The 22,147-nt window shown below is 39.5% G+C and overlaps 1 protein-coding gene and 1 long non-coding RNA gene across 2 annotated transcripts in view; one reads left to right on the forward strand and one right to left on the reverse strand.

The window, feature by feature from the left end:
• Positions 1–22,147, forward strand: part of LOC132832318 (uncharacterized) — a 43,283-nt gene that overhangs the window by 16,588 nt on the left and 4,548 nt on the right. Inside the window, exon 2 of the long non-coding RNA XR_009646927.1 lies at positions 19,350–19,436. This is a non-coding gene — a long non-coding RNA (uncharacterized LOC132832318). The remainder of the gene's footprint in view (positions 1–19,349; positions 19,437–22,147) is intronic.
• On the reverse strand, positions 1,109–10,336 carry mylipa (myosin regulatory light chain interacting protein a). Its single transcript, XM_060849831.1, has 7 exons — positions 9,931–10,336; positions 9,158–9,348; positions 4,803–4,988; positions 4,252–4,449; positions 3,810–3,974; positions 2,547–2,964; positions 1,109–2,342 (listed from the first exon to the last, which is right to left on the reverse strand). The coding sequence occupies exons 1-7, from the start codon at positions 10,015–10,017 to the stop codon at positions 2,253–2,255; spliced, it is 1,335 nt and encodes a 444-aa protein (XP_060705814.1). The 5' UTR covers positions 10,018–10,336; the 3' UTR covers positions 1,109–2,252.

A 22,147-nucleotide genomic window follows, 5' to 3' on the forward strand; every position in this document is an offset into this window, starting at 1 on the left:
AAAAAAGGCCACTCGGTCTGTACCTGGAACATTGAGCTGCCAGTCAGTCCAGTCCCTGCCTTTGCCATTTTTCTGTAATAGCTATGATATCAGTTTCCTGTTCTTAACCCATCTGCCTTTCTACTCAGCTTAATTCAATCTCATTTCATGCTATGCTCTTGCCTGCCTGGTCAATTTAACTTGCTCCCTAACTTTTGTACGAGCTTCAACCTTTTGCTTACTTTACTGTTATAAAGTGATAGTATGATAGCATGAGCAATAATCCACCTCCACCATTCTCCTGGCACGATTCAACCAGCACAAACTTTATTAAAAGCATCAGGCTTATCTGTTTCCAACACCAGTATTCCATTAATGTATTTTTTTTTAAAAAAAAGGAGAATTCACTGGTCTTTAAGAACTACCAATGATCCTCAGTTTTTTTGAAGGAATAATTAGAACAAAATAATTAAAGAGGGCATTGGCATGATTTGCAGGAAGCAGAAAATTACTTTTGCCCCCTTCCTTTCTCTAGATAAAAGTTTAATTACTACAAACACTGCTCCTTCTGTTTAAAATTGTATTTTGCAGATCAGAAAAGTTAGTCAATGCAGAGTAAATCAGCTTCTAAAGATTGCATGCACATTTGTGTATGCCACAAATTCTTAGAGAATTTGTGACTTTCTCTCGAGTGAAACCAAAAAAACTTTAAGTGCTGCACAAAAGATCAAAAAAAAGGAAAAAGATTAAAAGTTGCTGTTTACAGCAATTCCAAGAACTTGAAGTAGTGGCCTATGTTTGTGCCTTCATACAGGACATGCACTGAAGTGATTGTAGGCTTTTCATCCAAGACATTATTCCTTTTTTTAATATAAAAAAAACACAAAAAAACTGTTGCATTAAAAGAAATTCAGGAGTGTGCCAATCAAGATCAAACAGTGATATAGGAGAAGTATGCCAAAATAGCAAATACTTGGAGTAAAAAAAAAATCAGTACTAATTGGAAGAGGGAGACAGGAAACTCACATGGGTGTCCGTATTCATCCAGTTATAGCTCAGTGTGTTCGGTGAGAGAAGCATTAAAAACAGTTCTACAAAATGAAACCTTGAACCCGAAGCATTTCAATCAATCAATACAAAAAAGTTTTATTGACATTTTTAAAAAGGAATATAAAAAGTCAGTTAAATCTAGCTTAGGCAATTTTCTTGAAATGGAAATAAACCTAAATTTATACAAAGTGAAAAAATAGATATCCCTTTGAGCAAGAGGCTATGCACTAACATGACAATCAACAATATATATATTTTTTAAAGTCTGATAAACATCTGTGCAAAGAACCTGATCTGTACAGAAACAGATGGAATCTAATCATTGCTGCTACATTAAGGCAACCCTATGAATAATACATTTTGGAAATTCTTAATAAAGTGACACTGTAGTTTATTCCTAGCCTCAAAAGCAGCCAGAATTGCGCACACACACACACAAAAACAAAAAAAAAGTGTTCTAGCAAGTCTTTGCATCTGAAAGATACTACTGACCATGCACTTCAGGGTGGAGATTTTCAGTAACTAAACCTGGTTTTTGAAATGACAACTCCTTGCAGTTTCATTATGTCTTAGGGCAGGGTTAAAAAGGAGAAGTATTACTGGATTTGCATATTGCAGAATTGAAAGTATTTCCACTGTGGAAAAGTGTTTAGAATTTAAAAACAGGTTTAATATTTTCCACCCTGCAGTGTGTTTGGGACGAATAAAGCTATTACACACTGCAAATAATTCTGCTCAATAGCACCAACGCCATTAAACTGTGGTGGCATTTACATGTGAAGTTTCAAATAAAAAAGGTTAAAAAAGCTTATTTTTAAAAAAGCATGTCAAAACAAAAGTTCTAACACTACGGATGAATAATCAAAATTGAATTATCATAATTGATAATATTCAGCTAAAAGATTGCTGAGGCAGTGTCATTACTCCATTACAAGCTTCTGGAAGAAAATGCACAAAATTTTCTTGTCAACTGATCAGAGCTTAGCAATTAGCTTTAAAAAGGTTGCCCAGCCTTTAATACCATCTATGGCAGATGTTTGTTCAAGAATCTTCAAATGTTTTGGAACAGTCCTGCCAAAACATTCCATAATCCACAGAACAGAAAGGGGAGCCAGAACAAGCAGCTGCATTTGCATTGGACCAGACATGGAGTGCTTTCTACTTTCTTCTGTAGTGTAGCTCACTGAAAAATCATCCAGTCAGACCTGCTGACCCATAACTGTTCAAATTACAGTGAGGTTGAGGAGACTGGCACAAGTGGGCAAGAATACTTGCTGAATGTGATCAATGTTTGACCGACAAACTGGACAGGCCTAGGTTAAAAAGAAAAATGGTTACAAGTAAAATGGTGCAGTTTTCAATTAATTCAAGGCCAACTTTAAACAAAAAAAACTTTTCGTGCAAGTTAAAAATTATGCAAGTACTAAATTATGCACAAAACTAAAGGATAAACTTCCTTATAAACAAAAAAGTTGCTCATATCAGAAAGTTGTTGGGATGGTACAACCAAGTCTTACCTGTAGCTGATTAGCACAAGAGCCACAGCAAACCATGTGCCCACAGGGGCAGAAGGCAGTATTAATCTCCTCAGCACAACAGACCATGCATAATAATGCTTCTTTAAGTTTTCGAATCTTTTCCTGAAGCACTTGACTTTGCTGGCAGCTCTCCCCCTCACAAGTGTTACAGTTCAATTCATGTTCTGAAGATTTAAGTGGGGAGTTCTGGCCATCTTGATTGTGTGGAACAAAGTCAACAATGCCAGCATGATACAATGTTCTTCGTGTATGGTCATACACCTCCTTGGATGTGCGTTTGATATCAAAAACATATTTCTTACCCAGATTGATATTTTCATTGAGAAACAAAGAAGCAAGGTGGCCCTTGAAGTCTCTACTGTATTGCATCATGACAGCATTGGTCACAGTATCACACCTGAAGGGAATATTAATTCAGTTAAGCTCCAAAATGACAATTTTTAAAAAACAATATTCTCGAAACAAGTACGTTGCATTGCATTCCAAATATCTCAAGTTTTAAAAATCAGCAGAAGGCCTTGAGTTTTTAAAAGCGAAAAAAAACTACATTGGTCTATTGGGAGCCCTACTTCAAAAAAGGTTTTAAATGGGATGAGATGTGGGGCATTGGTGACGAGGGCAATATTTATTGATCACCCCCAATCACTGAGGTGGGGGCGATGGTTAGCCACCTTTGAACTGTTGTAGTATTTCTATAATAAATGTTTTGCTGTAACCAAGTTGTTTACTTGCCCATTTCAAAGGGATGAGTATTACATTACAAAAAGGTCTGTAGACTTACACATACTAGAAGACTTTTCTCTGCCACCCCCCAAAAAAAAACCAAAACACAGTCAATACAAAAACCAGAAAGTTTTAAAAAGACCACAACTTCAAAATGTGAGGGTATTCCACAAGAGGTGTACATTTCTTAATAGGAGAAAGTGAGGACTGCAGATGCTGGAAAAGCACAGGTCAGGCAGCATCCAAAGAGCAGGAGAATCGACGTTTCAGGCATGAGCCCTTTTTCAGGAATGATTCCAGAAGGGCTCATACCCGAAATGTCAATTCTCCTTCTCTATGGATGCTGCCTGACCTGCTGCGCTTTTCCAGCAACACATTTTCATTTCTTGATAGGAATCAACTTTTCAAATTCCATGATGAGCATCAACTCAGACAAAAAATGTAGAAATAAAACTACAGCTCTTTTAGTTAATGAAAGTCTACAGAAATGAAAACCAAAAAACTGCAGTAATAGCACACCTGTAGAAAGCATGGGTTTCAGTTATCGCACGATAAAGGGCACTTGCTGCTCTGGTGCTGATCAGCTTCAAGATTAGGACTATGCTGCTACCAGACTCCCTTGTGATTGTAAGGTAAACATTTTTTGCAGATTGGGTAGCCATCTGGATAATAGGATATGAAATCCTGTCAGGCAAAAATCAGAGCATTAAAAAAAGGTATGTTGAAATCAAAAGGCAATTTCAGTTACATGTCTTCCTCAAATCATTGTTAACAGTCAGCAGCACAGGAAAAAAGAAATACAACAGAACTAACACAGCTACACACCAGAAAAATGCTCTTAGTTTAGCCATTATTATAACTGACCACAAGTCTACCTTAAAAAGGATTACACAATTTATGAAGTTGCACAAAAAAATCTTTACTGACAATGGAAAGGAGTTAAAATAAAAAGTTAGCTAACCGGTTAATTAGGTTCAAGTTCTCTTTGCAGACAGATATGCCATCAGGGCCCACTCCAATCATCAACTTCTGCCCATCACCATCCTTCACAGAATGCCATTCCACACCATAGTGTTCCAGTTTACATGCAATCTGCAGAAGCCGGTATTCAGCTCTACATTGACTCATTCCTTCCAATGCCTTGTGTTTTGCAACAATACTATTGAAACAAAAGCAGTGCTCACATTACTCCAAAGGTTATGGGAAGAGGAGGACATAGGGAAGTCATTGCTCTCTAACAAAGCACACTACGAAAAAAAAACACTTCGTTTCATCTACCTATTCCTTCCCAAAAATAGAAAATTAAGTGCAGATAAGCTTAGTGGCAAGTTCTTTAAAGTGATTTATGACTTTACAAAAAGGAAAATATACAGGCTCAGAATTTGAAATTACAAGCTTGAATTGGAGAGAGGATTTGACAATTCTTGAAAAAGGATCAGCTTCTCCAAAAACAAGAAAGGTGTTCAAATAAACAAAAAGGCGGCCGAATGCAACTTTACCCAGCTGACTCACCTGTTCAAAATGGTAGTGTTTAATTCATTCGCACAGAGGTCTTCATAAGAATACTTGGCGGTGTTTTGATTATAGTCTCCAAATTCTACTTGTGCTAGAAGTGCACTCAATTCCAGAGCCTGTTCTGGTGAACAGAGTAGGCGCCCATTTAGAAGATCATCCTGGACATGCAGAAAAAACTGATGCCTAGAGTTTGAGGGAGGATTAAAAAAGTGATTAGAAGTCATTAGAGATTTTAAGAGAATGTTTATACAGTACAATTTCTTTTTACAATTTTGGCACTTGTGGGAAAACAAAATCCAGGTGTAATATTACTAAAATGTATCATTAACATGTTTGTTTGGAGATAACAGGAGAGCCAACAATTAGTATCATCACATTGGAACTTATGATCAGCTAAGAAAGGAGCTTTGATTTTAAAAATGTCAAAAACAGCTTTAAGTACATCACATTAAGTATTGCCTACTGAAATTTTAGCCAAAGTCATACTAATGTCCAATATTCAGTAATTAACCAACATTAGGTAGGACAAAAATAACAGCATTAGATTTAAATTTATTCGTTGTAAATCGAAATCTCCAAGTTAATTTGTTTTTCCAGACTTTACAAGTTCAAATTTCCCACTTTTTATAAAATAATATTTATACAGTAATGACTTCCTTAGGAGCAAAATGTACTCCTGAAAAATGCAGCAAGTGGAATGGCTTCCAAAATTATAGGACTGATCTCTCCAGGTCTGTTCAGATAGATAAGGAAGTTTTGCTGCTCCATAAGTTTCAGAAATGGATCAGGCTGGTCAATTTCAAATCCAAGCAATTTCCAATGAAATACATCCTCTTGATGCACATCCCCCGAAATCACCATGAATACAAACATTGATTTATGCACTACATTAAGCAACAGTATTAAAAAAGGTTACCATCCAGGCTTCAAATAATTTCAGTCAATTATGATATTCAGTGAGTGGTAGATGGTATTTGGCACACAGTCAAACTCTTTCTATGAAAGATGTCAGGAATTTACCTTGCTAAATAAGAAACAGAAAATAAAACTAGCTCCATTATACCCAAACTTTGAATTCAAAAAGTGGAATAGGTTATTCCAATTTCAGTAACAGTAGAGGGCAATCTGCACATGCTACTTTGAAGCGCAAGAGAGGATAGTAAAATGAATGCTGCACTGTCAAATGCTTGACAGGAAAAACTGCCAGGGAAGGCAGTGTGCGAAGGGCACAGCAGCACGAAACAAAATTAAAAGGGAGAAATGAGTCCATGTAAATTGGGAGAAGGAAGAGAGAGTGAAGGGAAAACAGCCAGACGTTATAAAAGAGATAGACGGTAAGAGCATGAGCAGAAGGATCTTTTAGACTAGCCTCTGGAAAAATATGGCCATAAAATTAACTAGTTTGGGCTCCAAGTCCCTTCACAAATACCATAAGAATCCCAAAACCCAAAAGCAACAACAAATGTTTAAAGATCAACAATACATGTGCGAAGTTGGTTATTACCTCATTTAGCTAAAGGCATTTGTACTTCCACAACACCATATTTGCAAAAGGTTACTCTCGGTCAAAATGTTAAGTGTAAACAGAAGGTTACTAAAGGGCAAGCATGTTTCAAATCTCAACAGAAAAGGAAACAGTTTCAATATCACAAAAGTACCACAGTCTCAACTGTACTAAGTTACTTAATATTAAATATTGTTAATTCAATAGCAAACATTGAATTACATGACTAGCTAGAAAATACCATAGAGCACATTTAAAAGGATTGGTTTATCCCCCACGGGTTAAAAGATTGCATTATTCAAAAATACAAAAATTCTGATATCCAGCAAATAACCCAGAGTTCAGCAGGCTAATAAATTTCAATACTGAATAAAAACCACTGATTAATTCTTAGCAATGCCCTGCTTTCTGAAATGTAATTTTAATCATCAATATCTCATAACAGAATCCTAAATCAGACCATTACTACACAAGCCAATGTAGAGGGCAATATAGAATGGTGGTACCTCGACAATAAAAGAAATGCACTTTTTTCAGCATGGATTCAGGAACAGAGCCATTAATTGTCAATTCTCCAACAGCTGCCAAACAGTTGAAAGCCAGATCAAACAGTGAACCCTAGAGCCCTGTGCCAGGAAAAAAGTTTGCCTACAGTTGCTCACTCATTTTGTGTAAGATGACAGTTTGTTATACAAAATAACACAAAGTTCCAGGATTCCTTCAGGCTCAGAATTTAAAAAAAAAGAAATAAAGTTTCAATTTGTTTATTGTAATGCGCTTTGGGGCAGTGAATTCAGTTTGCTTTGAGTAACTATACCTTGTAATTTTAAAACTGGACTGGATACAGCCAGTGATCAGGCTGCTTGCCAATGACATCAAACTAAAATTTAAATTGGACAACTAAAACCAATTTGGATTTCAACAGCATTTGCACTCATCTCTGTCCAATATTTCTTCAATTAACTAAGTTCAAGAATAAGTCAGGCACCTGAACAATTTCAAGTTCCTACTGAAAGATGGCAAAATCTAGATGGACAAGTTGCCTGATCTCTACTTCAACATTAATACATCGTGAATATTCACTGATCAACAAAGCACATTAAGAACAGGACAAAATTAAATCAGAAACAAATCTGTCCACAAACACACAGATCAGCCAGACACTTTAGTTGGCAGCTACGGCTTAGGTGAATGGATCTCTTGTCCAAGACTCAGAACATTCTGAACTCAAAAATTAAATACATCAGTCAAGTATGTAGATGTTAAAGACTTTCACCATTATTACAAAAGCTCTTTAATGCCCTTGCTAATGTTTAGTTCATGCCAAATAGATCTTTCAACATATAGTCGTTTGTGGAATGATCAAAAGTCATGAAAGGTGTTATATAAATACAAGCTTCTTGGCTATGCTAGGAGTTGAACAAAAACTTGCTCAATGCACCGTCAATGAGACATATTAAGCTGACCTGCCAGAGCACAAGATACGATTCAACCAAAACAAAGAAAATTCATCTGCTTGATTTGGACAACTCGAATGAGGTGAGCTGCTCCCACCATATCTAACAGGTCCTCTGACAATTGGCTAATTCAACAGAAAAAGGTTAGAGGCCAGATAACAGATTTCCAGTTTGTCTCGGAGAAAAACAAAAAAAAAATGTTGCCTGCAGCAGACTGTATTCAATCATCCTGCAATTTTAGGTCCCGAAATTAGCCAAAACAGAAGCTAAATCACAAAAGTAGTGATTTTTCAGCTGCATTGTGGCCAAGCATCAGTACTGTTGATAATTTTACTCCAGAAAACAAATGGTCAGCAGTCAGAGGTAACAATCAGTCAATGCATTCAAGTGTTTTTTGTTTTAACTTTTGATTAGGTCTGAATTTTGACTATTCAGAGAAAATTTATTGGTAGAAGAGGTGACATTTAAACAGTTTAGATTTGGATCAAGTAAAAACATTAAAAACACTGCTAAACAACAGAGCCATGGTTCATAATACCAAAAGTTTATATAAAAACTTAGTGTATTGCTTCTCTCAATACTTAATTGGGAACTTAATACAACAGACAACATTTAGTGGAGCTTGTACGGGGGAAATGGTGGGGCAGCGAGTAGGACTACACACTCATATCAAAACCAAATAACAGAACTGTCCTCCCACATGACCCAATTCATCTTGAAGTTAAACGAAATGAAAGCGTGCATTTTTCCATGTTAAAATTATACCATCAATTCAGTGAAACCAGAGCCATGCGTGGGTCAAAAAAGTCATTCATACAAGAAATAGACACCCATTCTATCTGGTTTAAGTTCTTGTATTATCACTATACAAAGTGCACTTTGGGAAAACTATTTCAAAGTTTCACTTGCTTACCATTATCTTAAAAACAATTAAACAATTAAAATCATTTTTGAAAACTTGCAGTACAATCCATTCCTCAAGAGTCTCTTTCAGAGCATTTTTCTGGAACGGTAAATATTAGAATTTGATATTTACCTCAATTAGTTATGTTAACAAAACCTCAAATTTAAATAAAAGCAGCAAAAGTACGAATATTACATCCAGACGCATTTCGGTTCAGCTTAACTGAAGAGTTAAATGTTTTGAGTCTGGAACGCTAGGACCCAGTAGCGTCTGGCTGCAGTTTAAGCAAGTTTCTGCTACAATGACCTGTAATAACACTGCAATGGCGAGGTTACTATCGGTCATCTGGAAGTACAAAAATACTTGATTCCTTGCTCAAGCCGATACAACCAGACTTAGAGACCACACGCGAAACGCAAAGAGGTCAAACGTCAGAATTTTATTTAAACCAACAAGAACTCGAACTTATTTTAAAAAAAACACACACCTAGTTTGCTCCTGAAGTAAAAGATGAGGCTCCACAAAAAATTTAACTCTGAGTTTGAATCTGTAAGGAGGCATCCCTTCGATCTGTTGGGAGATTCTGTTCCTCAGGTTCAGCCACAGAGTCTCCCCCTTGTTGGCGGAGTACTGCAGACCCAAATAGTCATCCTCTATAATGCCGAGCCTGTGGCAGACCTGGGCAAGAGAAAGCACAGAGACCACCTTATACTGTTAACTCAATGAGAGAGAGAGAGGAATGACTGTACTACCCCAACCTCCGAAAATACCCAGAGACACCTTCCCCATCTCAGAATTTAAACAAAAACCCAAAACAAGGCGACAAATTCCCTCCTCCCCAAACGGGAGCAGCATGAAGCCGAAAAATAACAAAAGCACAGGGAGTATACTTCAACCCATTAATGAGAAAGTTAGTAAATAAGGGCAGGTTTAAAACCATACAAATATCTATAAAACTTATCAACTCAAACACCGGGAAACCTCTGCAGCAAGCCGCAGGCAGGAGTTTGTGTTTTGACCGAAGGGGAAGCTGAGGAGGGGGGAGTCCAGGCCCCAAAGGCCAGCCCTGAGTCAGAGGGGGGAGGGGGGAGGGGGGGGGGTCAGTGTGGGGCCGAGGTTTCCACACTGTACACAGAGTCTATCTAATCTAATCTGATGGCTGGGCAGAAGTGGACGGGCAGAATGGCCTGGCGCTGCTCTGGCGGCCCCCGGGGGGGGGGGGGCGGACTGGTGTGGAGCGGCGCTCGCTGCCGGCCTTACCTGGTTCAGGCAGTCCTCGCCGTTCGCCTTGGGGTCGACCTCCACCTCCATCACCACCGAGTCGGGCCTGGTCACGTAGCACAGCATGGCGACGGCTGGCCGGGCGGCCGGCTGGGGAGCCCGGGCACTCACAATACAGCGGGCGGCAACAACCCCTCAAACTGACATCGAGGCTCAGGCCTAGGCCGCTCGTCCTCGCCCTGGCACCAGGCTCTCCCTCCAGCTGCAGCAGGCCCCCTGGCCTGGTGTGGGCTGGCTCCGGCTGCTCTCCCTGAGCCCGCTCTCCGGCTTGTAGACGCTCCGCTCCAGCTTCTCTCCACAAATAGCCGGCCTGACGTCAGCCAGACACCAGAAAACCAATGGCACCGGGGCCTTGTGCTGCTCCCTGACCAATAGCAAAACAGCCCCAATCCAAGACACAACACACACACAGTGACTGGATCCACTCCCTCCAAATGAGATCACCACAGATCTGGGTGGGATCTACTATTGCTGGGGGGAGGTGACCTGACAGAGGTTTATAAAATCATCAGGGGCACACATAAGGTGGATGGCAGGTGTCTTTTCCTCCCAGGGTGGGGGATTTCAAGACTAAGGGGCATATTTTTAAAGTGGGAGGAGAGAGATTTTAAAAATGATATGAGGGTCATTTCTTTTCAGTGGATTTTTTTTTGTGGGATACATTTCCAAAGAAAGTGGTGGACGCAGATACAAACACATTTGGATAAGCACATGAATAAGAAATATTTAGAGGGCTATGGGCCAAGCAAGGCTAGTTTAGTTAAAGATTATGGGTAAAAAATGAGGTCTGCAGATGCTGGAGATCACAGTTGAAAATGTGTTGCTGGTTAAAGCACAGCAGGTTAGGCAGCATCCAAGGAATAGGAAATTCGACGTTTCGGGCATAAGCCCGAAGTTAAAGATTATGTTCAGCATGGACTGGTTGAACTGTTTCCGTGCTGTATGTTTCTATGATGTACTCTCCCCATTAGTGTGTTCTCAGTGAGATCTCTATTGCAGTGGGATCATCAGCTGTATCAATAGCATCTGCAGTATTTTTTTTCTGTCTCTAACCACTTCAGTGGAATATCTAATCCATGAAATCAGTCAGGACAGTGAGTGGCTTGGAAGGAAACTTGCAGGTGGTGATCCCATGTATATGCTGTCCTAGTCAGTCTAAATGAAAGGCAGAAGTCAAATGACAACAGATTAGAGTCCAACAGGTGTGTTTGAAGTCACATGTTTTAGAAGCACTGCTCCTTCATTAGGAGAAGACTTCCAGTTTATATGGAGATCAAAGGTGAACCGGGTCCGAAGGGACTCGCTGTACAAAGATCTGGGCAACGGGGGAAAAAATACACCCAATGCCACCCTCACCCTGATGGCCACCTTTGTGTGTGGCTGCATCAAGCTGTGCATGGATCCCCAATACGCAAACATCAAGTGTCACTACGTACTGAGGTTCTACCTGTCCCCAGTGTTGCGAAGGATAGGCTTGGCCTCGCTGCCGCGGAACGCTCTGAGTAGTTGGACCGTTGGGTATCACCTGTCCTTCGTGGAGAAGTTTATGAAGAAAAACACCTTTGACCACAAGTCCATCAGGAAGTGGTCAGCACGTAGTGTCCTTGAGACCCTTCGGGAAAAGGAGAGGGCGGATCCTATCGAGTAGTTCCCTGAACAGACTGTCAAAGCCATTTGGCAGAATGCCTCATTGCCAGAACTTTCCAACAAGCACCAAGACATGGCTTGGCTGATGGTGAGAAGGGCTCTGCCTGTGAGATCTTTTATGCACGCCCGGACTCTCAGCCGCACCGCACGCTGCCCTCGAAGCGGCTGCGGGGGGGAACGAGACTGTCACACACCTCCTTCTGAAATGTGCCTATGCAGAGGAAGTCTGGAGAGGAATGCAGTGGTGTTTGTTGAGGTTCGTCCCGAGCAGCGCCGTGACGCAGGACTCCGTGCTGTATGGCCTGTTCCCCAGGACGCACACCGAGACGAACGTCAACTGTGCCTGGAGGATCATCAACTCGGTGAAGGAACTCTCTGGGTGGTCCGAAACCTGTCGATCTTCCAGCTGAAGGAGTTGACCTCGACTGAGTGTTGCAGACTGGCACATTCCAAGGTCCAGGACTACGTGTTGAGGGACACACTGAAGCTTGGGGCAGCTGCCGCCAAGGTGTGGTGGGGAAAGACCACCGTGTAACATCTGCCTGCCTAAAAAAGAACAGGGGGCCCATGCAGTCATTTGGGGTCTGCTGACGCCTCAGCTAAATATATGGGCATATGATTGAAAAATGTACAGACCTGTATAAAAATGATAAATTCTGATCTCTGTATGTAAATATTTACATACGTATGGCATGGCCAACTGTACAGACCATCAAATTACTTTATGAATAAAGTATATTTTTGAAATTAAAAAAAGATGACTTATGACTTTGTCCATCCCAGTCCAACACCAGCACCTCCACATCATAAATGAAAGTAATCCTTGAAGTTGGAAGGAACTGTCTTTTCTGCATTTCATAGATATTACACAATGCTACCACCGAGCATCAGTAGTGGACAGAAAGTACATCATAGAAACATACAGCACGGAAACAGTTCAACCAGTCCATGCTGAACATAATCCTAAACTAAACCAGTCCCACCTGCCTGTGTTTGGCACATAGCCCTCTAAACATTTCTTATTCACTTGCTTATCCAAATGTCTTTTAAATATTGTAATTGTACCTGCATTCACCTCTTCCTTTGGAAATTTATTGCACACACAAAATAACTGAAAAGAAATGACCATCATATTATTTTTTAAATCTTTCTCCCCCCACCTTAAAAATATGCCCCTTAGTCTTGAAATCCTCCACCCCAGGGAAAAGACACCTATCTTCACCTTATCTATAACTCTCATGATTTTATAAACCTCTATAAGGTCACCCCTCAACATCCTATGGTCCTTTGAAAAAAAGACCCAGTTTGTCCAGCCTCTCCTTTTACAACTACAATGTTTAAAAGGCACCTGGATGGGTACATGAATAGGAAGGATTTAAGAGGGATATGGGCCAAATGCTGGCAAATGGGACAGATATCTGGTCAGTATAGTGGTCAGTATGGACCAAAGGATCTGTTTCCATGTGTATGACTTTCCTAAATGTCAAACATCCTATTTTCCTGATGAGCTCGTTTAAATTCAGTCCAACAGCAGGAACAAATCTCCCTGCACAGATGTAATCCCTAGTCCCATTAAGGTGTTATACATCTAGATTGGACAGGTCCCATCTGCTCCAGATCAGTCACAATTCTTCAGAAATCTCACTTACATCAGTTCACCAGTCACACAATCAATTGATTAGTCCTTCTATTTTCATGCTTACTAGTATGTGGCACTGTGGGTATTACTGCTTTTGATTAGATTAGATTCCCTACAGTGTGGAAACAGGCTATTTGGCCCAACGAGTCTACACCGACCCTACGAAGAGTAACCCACCCAGACCCATTTCCCTCTGACTAATGCACCTAACACACTGGTCAATTTAGCATGGCCAATTCATCTGACCTGCACATTTTGGACTGTGGGAGGAAACCAGGCATACAAGGGGAGAACATGCAAACTCCACACAGTCAGTTGCCCGAAGTTGGAATTGAACCCAGGTCCCTGGTGCTGTGAGGCAGCAGTGCTAATCGCTGAGCCACTGTGCCGCCCTTTTGAGGTCCTGCTTTATAAATTTCTCCCTAATTCCCTGAACCATGGACATAGAGGTCTACAGTATAGAAAATGGTCTTTTGGCCTATCACATCTGTGCTGGTTGAAAATAACCACCTAACAATTCTAATCCAATTTTACAGCTCGTGGTCATAGCCTTGTATGCCTTGGCATCACAAGTGCTCACCTAAATACTTACTAAATGTTAGGAGGGTTTCTGCCTGGTGAAAAAGTTTTTCCTCACATCTCCTCTAAACCTTCTGCCCCTTGCCTTAAATCCATGCCCCTTGGTCATTGATCCCTGCATCCAGGGGAAAAGTTTCTTCCTGTCTATCTATGCCAATCATTATTTATATATCCGAATCATGGCCCCTTTCAATCTCCTCTGCTCTAAGGGAACAACCCCAGTCTGTCTAATCTCATCAAAACTGAAATTCCCCAGCTCAGGCAGCAATGTGGTAAGTCTTCTCTCCAGTGCAATCACATCCCTCCTATAATGTGAATTCCAGAACTGCACACAATACTATGACCTAACCAATGTCTTATACAGTTCCAGCATAACCTCCCTGCTCTTAAATTCTGTGCTGCAGCTAATAAAGACAAGTATCCCATATGCCTTGTTAACCAATTTATCCACCTATCTTGATACCTTAAAGGACCATTTTACGTGCACACCAAGGTCCCTTTGATTTTTGATGCTTCCCACTTTCAGGACCTCATCCCTCTCCCTACATATGTAATTGATTGCAAAATGATTTCTGGCTAAATTCTCTCTGCCAGAAAGATTCCATGAAGCTTCTCCATAACATATTTGACCCTGGCACTAGGGAAGTAACATATTATCCTGGAGTCACAATTCATGTTGCAGAAAAACCTGTTTGATTCTCTGACTATGGAATCCTCGGTATCTATTGCTACATAGTTGTCTTCCATTCGTCTTCATTCTTCCCTATACATATGAGCGTTACATGATGCCGTGAACTGCACTCAATCTGTCCTCCCCTCAAGAACGATCACCCTCACCAGTATGAGCTGACTATGAAAACTTAACAAGCTATTTCTGAGTGAAAAAGAGAATAAAGTCCACAGACTTAAATACAAACTAAGGAGCCAACTTTCACTTAGAAAGGTTAGAAATACTGCCCAATACTTTCCAAACAGTTGCAATTCCTGCATTGATGACATCACACTTCCATTGATCTCAGTATTCTCAATTTCTCCTCTTCCCTGAATTCCCACTTTGATCCAAAATATCTGCTTCTTTTTAGTGAAGACTGTTGTACTAAAAGCTACTTGTTAGCTCACATGATTGTAATGAGTTTGCTTTTCAGCAAAATTCACTCCATGTTGTTTCTTTAGTTAATGCGTCTTCCTGAGACTATTAAATAAACAGCTAAATGAGTTTACTTACTAATTAACATATATTCCTTAGAATGATACCTTCAACAGCCTTGTAGAATGTCTCCTTCTAACACTTCACCAGACTTCTGCTCCTGGAACTTTTCTCTTTGACTTCTAAGTCACTTAGTACTTCTTTTCAGCCCACACAGATCGGAGGCTGTTGATAACAGTACCTCAACTATTAGGCATCTCTTTTTGAATAAACTTGTACACAGCCAGACATCTGGATTGTTCTAATTGTGTTCCAGAGTCCTACTTATAGGCAACAGCTTCTTTTATCACTCTTTTTTTCTAATGCACTGAACTGTTTGCCACAAAAGGTTAAATACCTAATTAAAATGCATAAAAAGGAAACAAATCTCCAAATACTGTGTCACCACGTACAGAGTACATCTAAAATTAAACTAAAAGCCATGTAGGGGCAAATTACTGCAGATGCTGGAACCTGTACTGACAACAACAAACACTAGAGATCACGGCAGGTCAGACAGTATCCCTGGAGAGAGAACAAGCTAATGTTTCACGTCTAAAGAGTCATCTAGACTCAAAACATTAGATTGCTTTCTCTCCATGGATGCTGTCTGACCCATTGTGATCTTCAGCATTGCTGTTTTCAACTGAAAACCATGTCTTCCCGTTGTTAACATATATATTTTAAAAAATCACCTTCAGAGCTTTATGATACTACAGTAAATGACAATACATCTTTAAACAGACAGTAAAGAATGTGATGGGAAATAATTATCAAATGTCATCAAGAAAACATTTTAAAATTTTGATTTTTAAGGATACTGTTAAAAACCTGTTTAAAATATTTGTATTTCAAGTAAATTGTTTTGTGAAATAATAGCAGTAACCTGCATTAAATGAGCTAAAGCAGTTAAAATACGCTCCCAGGAGCCCAGCTTCACTGAAAAATCTTGTAATCTAAATGTCTTTGTTTGGAGTATAGGAGTCAGTGCAGGACCCCTACATCATTTGTTTTCCTTGACTCTGAAAGCTTCCAGCTATAATGTTGGGTTGGTGATCTGATCAGAGACATTTATCATTGATGTGAGAGAACTCACTAAGCTTTGGGCTAAGGGATGACTTTTCTGACCATTCTTCCCTCTGTGTGAAAACCATTTGGCCACTCCGCAATATTTTTCCAGTGTAGCATGGATGACATTGTAAACTTATTGGGATCACTGCACGAATCCATGTTGATTTAATTTATGACAAAGGAGATCAACTTTATTGGCACAAGAACCCCATCATTTCTCCTGCCAATTTTTGTACTTTGTTTTGGCCCCTTTCCATTACTTCACTTGCCTTAACATCCAAACTGGTGGAGCGGAATCCCAGGCAATGGGTCAGAGACGGGCTTAAGACATGACCATCTGAGCTGAGTTTCCATACAGACCGGCTCTCCTAGGAACACTGTTTGGTTGAGTTTACACAACAGTGCCTAAGGAAAAGGGTAACTTTTATGATAGAGTATTCCTGACACAGAGGATAGTGTGACGGAATAATATTTTGAATTTTACCATGAAGTTTAGCCTGTTCCCTTTGTGGTCTGCACGATAATTTTGTTTTGCAAATCAGGAATGCTAACATGCATACCTAAATTCCCATCAGCCTTGCAAAATCAGTTGGGCAGAGAAACAGCAGATAGACTTCATTTGGAGAAATGAGGTACTGCATTTGGGAGGCCTAACAAATCAAGGGATTACACTGTGAATGATAGGACCCTGGACTGTACTGACGATCAGAGGGACCTTGGTGTGCATGTCTGCAGGTCTCTGAAAATTGCAGGACAAGTAGATAAGGAGGCATTTGGAACACTTTCCTTTATCATTCAAGGCATAGAATACAACAGCAGGGTGGTTATGCTGGAACTTTATAAAATACTTGTTAGGCCATAACTGGAGTACTGATTGCAGCTGCAGCCATGTCATAGGAAGCTGCAGGGGAGATTTGCCAAGATCATAGCTGGCCAGGCATACTGAACTATAACGGAAAGTTGGATTGGCTGGGGCTTTTTTCCTTAAAGTAACAGAAGTTGGAAAGGGACTTGACAGTTCATTATGAGGGCCATAGATACAATAGATTGAGGGCAGTTTTTCCATTAGTCATGGTGTCAATAACCAAGGTGTTTAGGTTTAAGGTAAATAGAGAAAACAAAAAGGAGAGTTGATAAGAAACTGTTTCATCCCGAGAGGGTGGTGTGCATTAGAAGAGTCTGCCTGAAAGATTGTTTAAGTCAGAAACTTTTGTAACATTTAACTAGTATTTAGAAATGCAGTTGCATTGCTATAGCTGGCAAGGTTACAGAGCCAAAAGCTGGAAAATGAGGTTAATGCAGTCAAATCTTTGTTGACTAACATAAACACATTGCGCCAGATGGCCTTTTTCTGCATTTTAAAATGTGTATGAATGTATAGATCAAAGTCAGTCTGAGATTGAATGTTTCACTTCTGCATTCTAATAGTGTTTTAGCAGGATGAAATGTCAGAAAGACAAGCTTTTGGTCTTATCAGAAATAACAGAATAACACCTGAAGGTAAATTGAATGTCAAACTGAATTCAAGATTCAATTGGGAGGATATAGAAAAGATTCAATCACAATAAGGTCTTACTAATTCTCATGAAATTAAACCTATAACTCTTAATATTATGAAGCATTACTTTCAAGCGTCTCTTCCTCACCAGTTTATTTGATGAATTAATTAAAATTGGTTGTAGTTTTGATTGCCAAAAAATCATTCAAGCCAATCATTCAATTCATTAAAAATTCTTGTTTCAAATTGCTCATGTCAATACAGTTGGGTTATTTACAATTGTTAAAGATGATTCATCGGGTCTGTTTTAAAAAAAACGTTCTGGCTCAGAGACAAGATGCTAGCACTGCATTATGACATCTCCTACTTTAGAAATATATAAACAAACAATCAGGAGTCAACTAATTGGCCCCTGAAGCCTGATCAGTCATTTAGCAAGATCAAGGCAGAGTTATGGCCTAATCCCATAGATTTCTATTGTCCATTATTCTTCAACACCATTGGTTAACAAAAATGTATCAATCATAGAATAAAATTAAACTGTTGATCTGGCATCAATCACTATTTATGGAAACTACTTCCTACCTGGTACCACCCTTTATTATACCATCATAGAATAATAGAGTCATTATACTCAGAAGGCAGCCACAATTCCTAATTTCACTCTTGAAGGGCTTATGCCTGAACATCCATTCTTCTGTTCCTCAGATGCTGCCTGACCTGCTGTGCTTTTCCAGCGTCACACTTTTTCATTCACTCTTGAAAGGTCTGGCTGTAATTGTTAAATTATGTACCCTAATCCTAGATCATAAAGCACAGAAAAAAAATCTTTTGCTCTTCCATGTGTTCCCTGAGTACCCCGAAAACACTCATCAACTAGTTTCTAAACTCCATGGAATACAATTCTAGTTTGTGCATTTTCTTTTACCTCAATTCAACTTCTCTAGTCTAGATATCATTTTCATAAATTTATGTTGTATTCCCTACAAGGTAGATCAATATATCCTCCCCAAGATGTGGTGACCAGAACACTTTCAGGTATGGTCTAATTAGGGTTTGATATAACTGAAGAATGTCTTCTGGATGTAAAAGTCATCATTTCATTCACTTTTGTCTTCTTACTTGCTGTATCTGTTCATGTTATCTTCAGTGATCTGTGTACCCAGATCCCAAGTCTCTTTGGGCCTCGTGTTTATGGTTGTATATTTTTTTCAGAAAAGTACCCAGTTACATCAATCTTGGTGAACCATCCAGTGGACCTTTTAAATAATTCCCTTCAGTTAATCTTCCAAACATAATCAACTGGACTTCCTGTAGCAAGGTGACCTCTGGAGATTCCTTGGCATTTGAGTCTCCAAAACTCTTATTTCTTTGAACAAGGATTCTGTTCTTACCAGCCCTCTGCTTGATGACTAACCCAAAAGCAATCTTTTCTTCTGCCTGACAAAGCAGCTCCTGCTTTTGATCTTTTCTCCTCTTCCATTCTAACTGGCTCAGAGAGTCTGAACAGCAACAAAGAGATGTTATTTTCTTTAAAATTTATACCTGACTGGTGGTGAGTTTAACCTGAGGGCCATCACACCTCAGATGAGCATTGCGATTCAGAAGGTGGGACCTTCATGGTAACATCAAACAGTACAGGAATTTAACTTGTGCTCTTGGTGTTACTCTGCGTCTCAAATTAGCCATCCAGTCAGCAGCACTTTTAGAGGTGTCATTATTCAAAAAACATGTTTTTTTGGACATTTTGACAAACTGCCATTCTGGTTGTTTCTCAGGTGAAGTTAGAAGATTCTGTCACACTATTTTGAAGGACTGTGTAGGAGCGTAACCTCCCTGACTGGGGGCAAAGACTCAGGAACAAGGTAGGATTTAGGCAAGTGAAAGACTTTCATTCAAGCACAACTGGTTAATGCAGGGAGAGGGTGAAAGACCTTCCCATAATTTAGCCTCAATGTCAGAAACCAGTTGTCGTCTTAATTTATGGCTCAGATCAGAAGAGAGATCAATGACACACTGATTTTTACAGTGAAATACAACATTTTAATACATTTTGTATTACAATAATCACATACCATGTGTTCTTCCTCTTTATTCCATACACCCAATCCTGTGAAACACCGAATCAATGATGGGTATTCCTGTGAGCAGCCCCAGATTCCTGCGATCTCATGATATTTAATAGATGTTGTAATCGCCAGACCTTGGGATCTTTTTATGCATCCTATTAATTCACATTCCAAAGTTACTATACTCCTTTGGATCTGTCTCAGACTTGTTTATCTGGAATGAGTTGCCAGAGGAAGTGGTGGAGGCTGGTACAATTGCAAAATTTAAAAGGCATTTGGATGAGTATATGAATAGGAAATATTTGGAGGGATATGGGCCAGGTGCTGGCAGGTGGAACTAGATTGTGTTGGGATATCTGGTCAGTATGGACAAGTTGGACAAAAGGGTCTGATTCTGTGCTGTACATCTCTATGACCATCTGAATTCTGTTATTCATTATATCCCAAGTGCTATCCCTATCAAATGCAGTCATTCCTCTTATATAAAAAAGTTCTGAGCAATCTATTTCAGTCAAGGTATGCTAGCATCTTTTAGAGATTAGATAAGTATTTCCTGAGACTAGTTAACTTTTATATCTAGGGTTTAAAGTTCTTTCTCTAATGCTTGTATTGTACTTTGTTTATATGTGTATCTATACTTACATTGAAATCTGTCTCTGATTATCTGAAGAATCTTCAACTAGAATCTATTTCTTAATATCATAAATAAATTTAAAGAAGCAAATAATTACTACAAAACAACTTTGACTACTTAACAAGTTCAGTTAGCTGGTTCATGGACTGAGATTTATACCCCTTTTTTTTCTAACAGGTGCTGCTCACTTTGTGGGACAACATCCTTTCATTAATGAGGCTGCAATCAATCACTTGTCTATCCTTAGGCACCCACTTATCAAACTGTCTTGGATGATTGCTTTTTGGGCCTCCTGTTAACCATAGAGTAGCCCTGTTCAAAGATTCCATTGTGTTTTACTTACTGCTGGATCAGGCTGTTTAATTCTACTTATCCCTTGTTGGCCATTTTGTGGCTTTCAAACATAGGCCACTCTTGCAAACCACAATTGGGTTATTCCCAGTGAGTTGGCCAATGTTTATACTTCAATGAATCAAGCATATCAGTAAAAATGTAATGATTGACCTTGCTATGTGCTAATTGTTACTGTGTTTCCAACCTTCCAATAGTGAACTACACTTCAAGAGTATTTCATTAGGTATAAAGTGCTTTGGGAAATTGTGAGGTTGTAGAAGGTTCTATATGAATGTAAGTTTTGTTTCTGTTTTTGACACCATTCCTAGAAGTTGAGAGTTAGGGAATGGGAGCTCATCATAGTTACACAATTTAGAATAGAGAACAACAGTCCTAGGGCTGCGGATCTCATTTCCAGGGTTAATGGTTAAACCAGGAACTACATCAACATTCAAAATTGGTAGCTAAGGAAAGGAGATGATGGGGTTTATTTGCTCCATTTGTGAGTGTACATTGGCATAAACTGTTAGGCCTAATGCTATGTTTCTAAGACGTAGCTTCAATTTATTTCTTTACTCTTCCAGGTGTTTTCCTGCAAACTGGGCCACAGTATAACCTCGAAGTTCAAAATTGTGGACTTTAACTTAAATAGAAGCATGGAAAATAAGAACCTGAATAGCCCATATCGTCCTTCAAGTCTGCTCTGCCATTCATAGTGTCATACAGTGTGGAAACAGTCCCTTTGGTCCAACGCATCCATGCTGAACCTAATTCCAAATTAAACTAGTCCCACCTGCCTGCATTTAGCCAATATCCTTCTAAACCTTTCCTAATCATATATTTATCCAAATGTTTTTTATATGTTGTAACTGTACCTACATCTACCATTTCCTCTGGCAGTTCACTCCACATACGATTACCCTCTGTGTGATAAAATTGCCCGTTAGGTCCCTTTTAAGTCAATCTCTTCTCATCTTAAAAAGTATGCCCCCCTAGCTTTGAACTCACATGCTCTAGGGAAAAGACCTTTGCTGTTCACCTTCTCCATGCCCCTCGTGATTTTATAAATTTCTATAAGGTTACCCCTCAGCTTCCATTGAAAAACATCCCAGCCGATTCAGCCTATCTTTATAACTCAAACCTACTAGCCATGGCAACATCCTGGTTAATCTTTTCTCCACCCACTGCAATTTAATATTATCCTTCTTATATCAGGACAACCAGAACTATGCACAGTACTCCAACAGTGGCCTCACCAACCTCCTGTACAACTACAACATGATGTTCCAACTCCCAAACTCAGTGGTCTGTGTAATGAAGACAAGCATGCTAAATGTCTTCTTAACCACCCTGTCTACATGTGATGCAACTTTCACAGAACTATGTACCTTAACCCCAGGTCTCTCTGATCAACAACACTACCCAGGACCCCACTATTAACAGAATAAGTCCTGCTGTTGTTTGTTTTATCAAAATGCAATCTCTCACATTCATCCAAATTAAACACATCTGCTAGGCCTCAGACCACTCGCCTAATTCA

This window comes from Hemiscyllium ocellatum, chromosome 34 (assembly GCF_020745735.1).
Source record: "Hemiscyllium ocellatum isolate sHemOce1 chromosome 34, sHemOce1.pat.X.cur, whole genome shotgun sequence".
Classification (NCBI taxonomy): domain Eukaryota; kingdom Metazoa; phylum Chordata; class Chondrichthyes; order Orectolobiformes; family Hemiscylliidae; genus Hemiscyllium; species Hemiscyllium ocellatum.

Excerpts from the sequence above, each read along its gene's own strand:
- mylipa (XM_060849831.1), bottom strand. The coding sequence starts at position 10,017 with ATGCTGTGCTACGTGACCAGGCCCGACTCGGTGGTGATGGAGGTGGAG. Across the intron at positions 4,989-9,157 it reads TTACTTCAGGAGCAAACTAG|GCATCAGTTTTTTCTGCATG; the intron begins GTGTGTGTTTTT and ends CTCAAACTCTAG. Across the intron at positions 4,450-4,802 it reads AACACTACCATTTTGAACAG|TATTGTTGCAAAACACAAGG; the intron begins GTGAGTCAGCTG and ends TTGTTTCAATAG.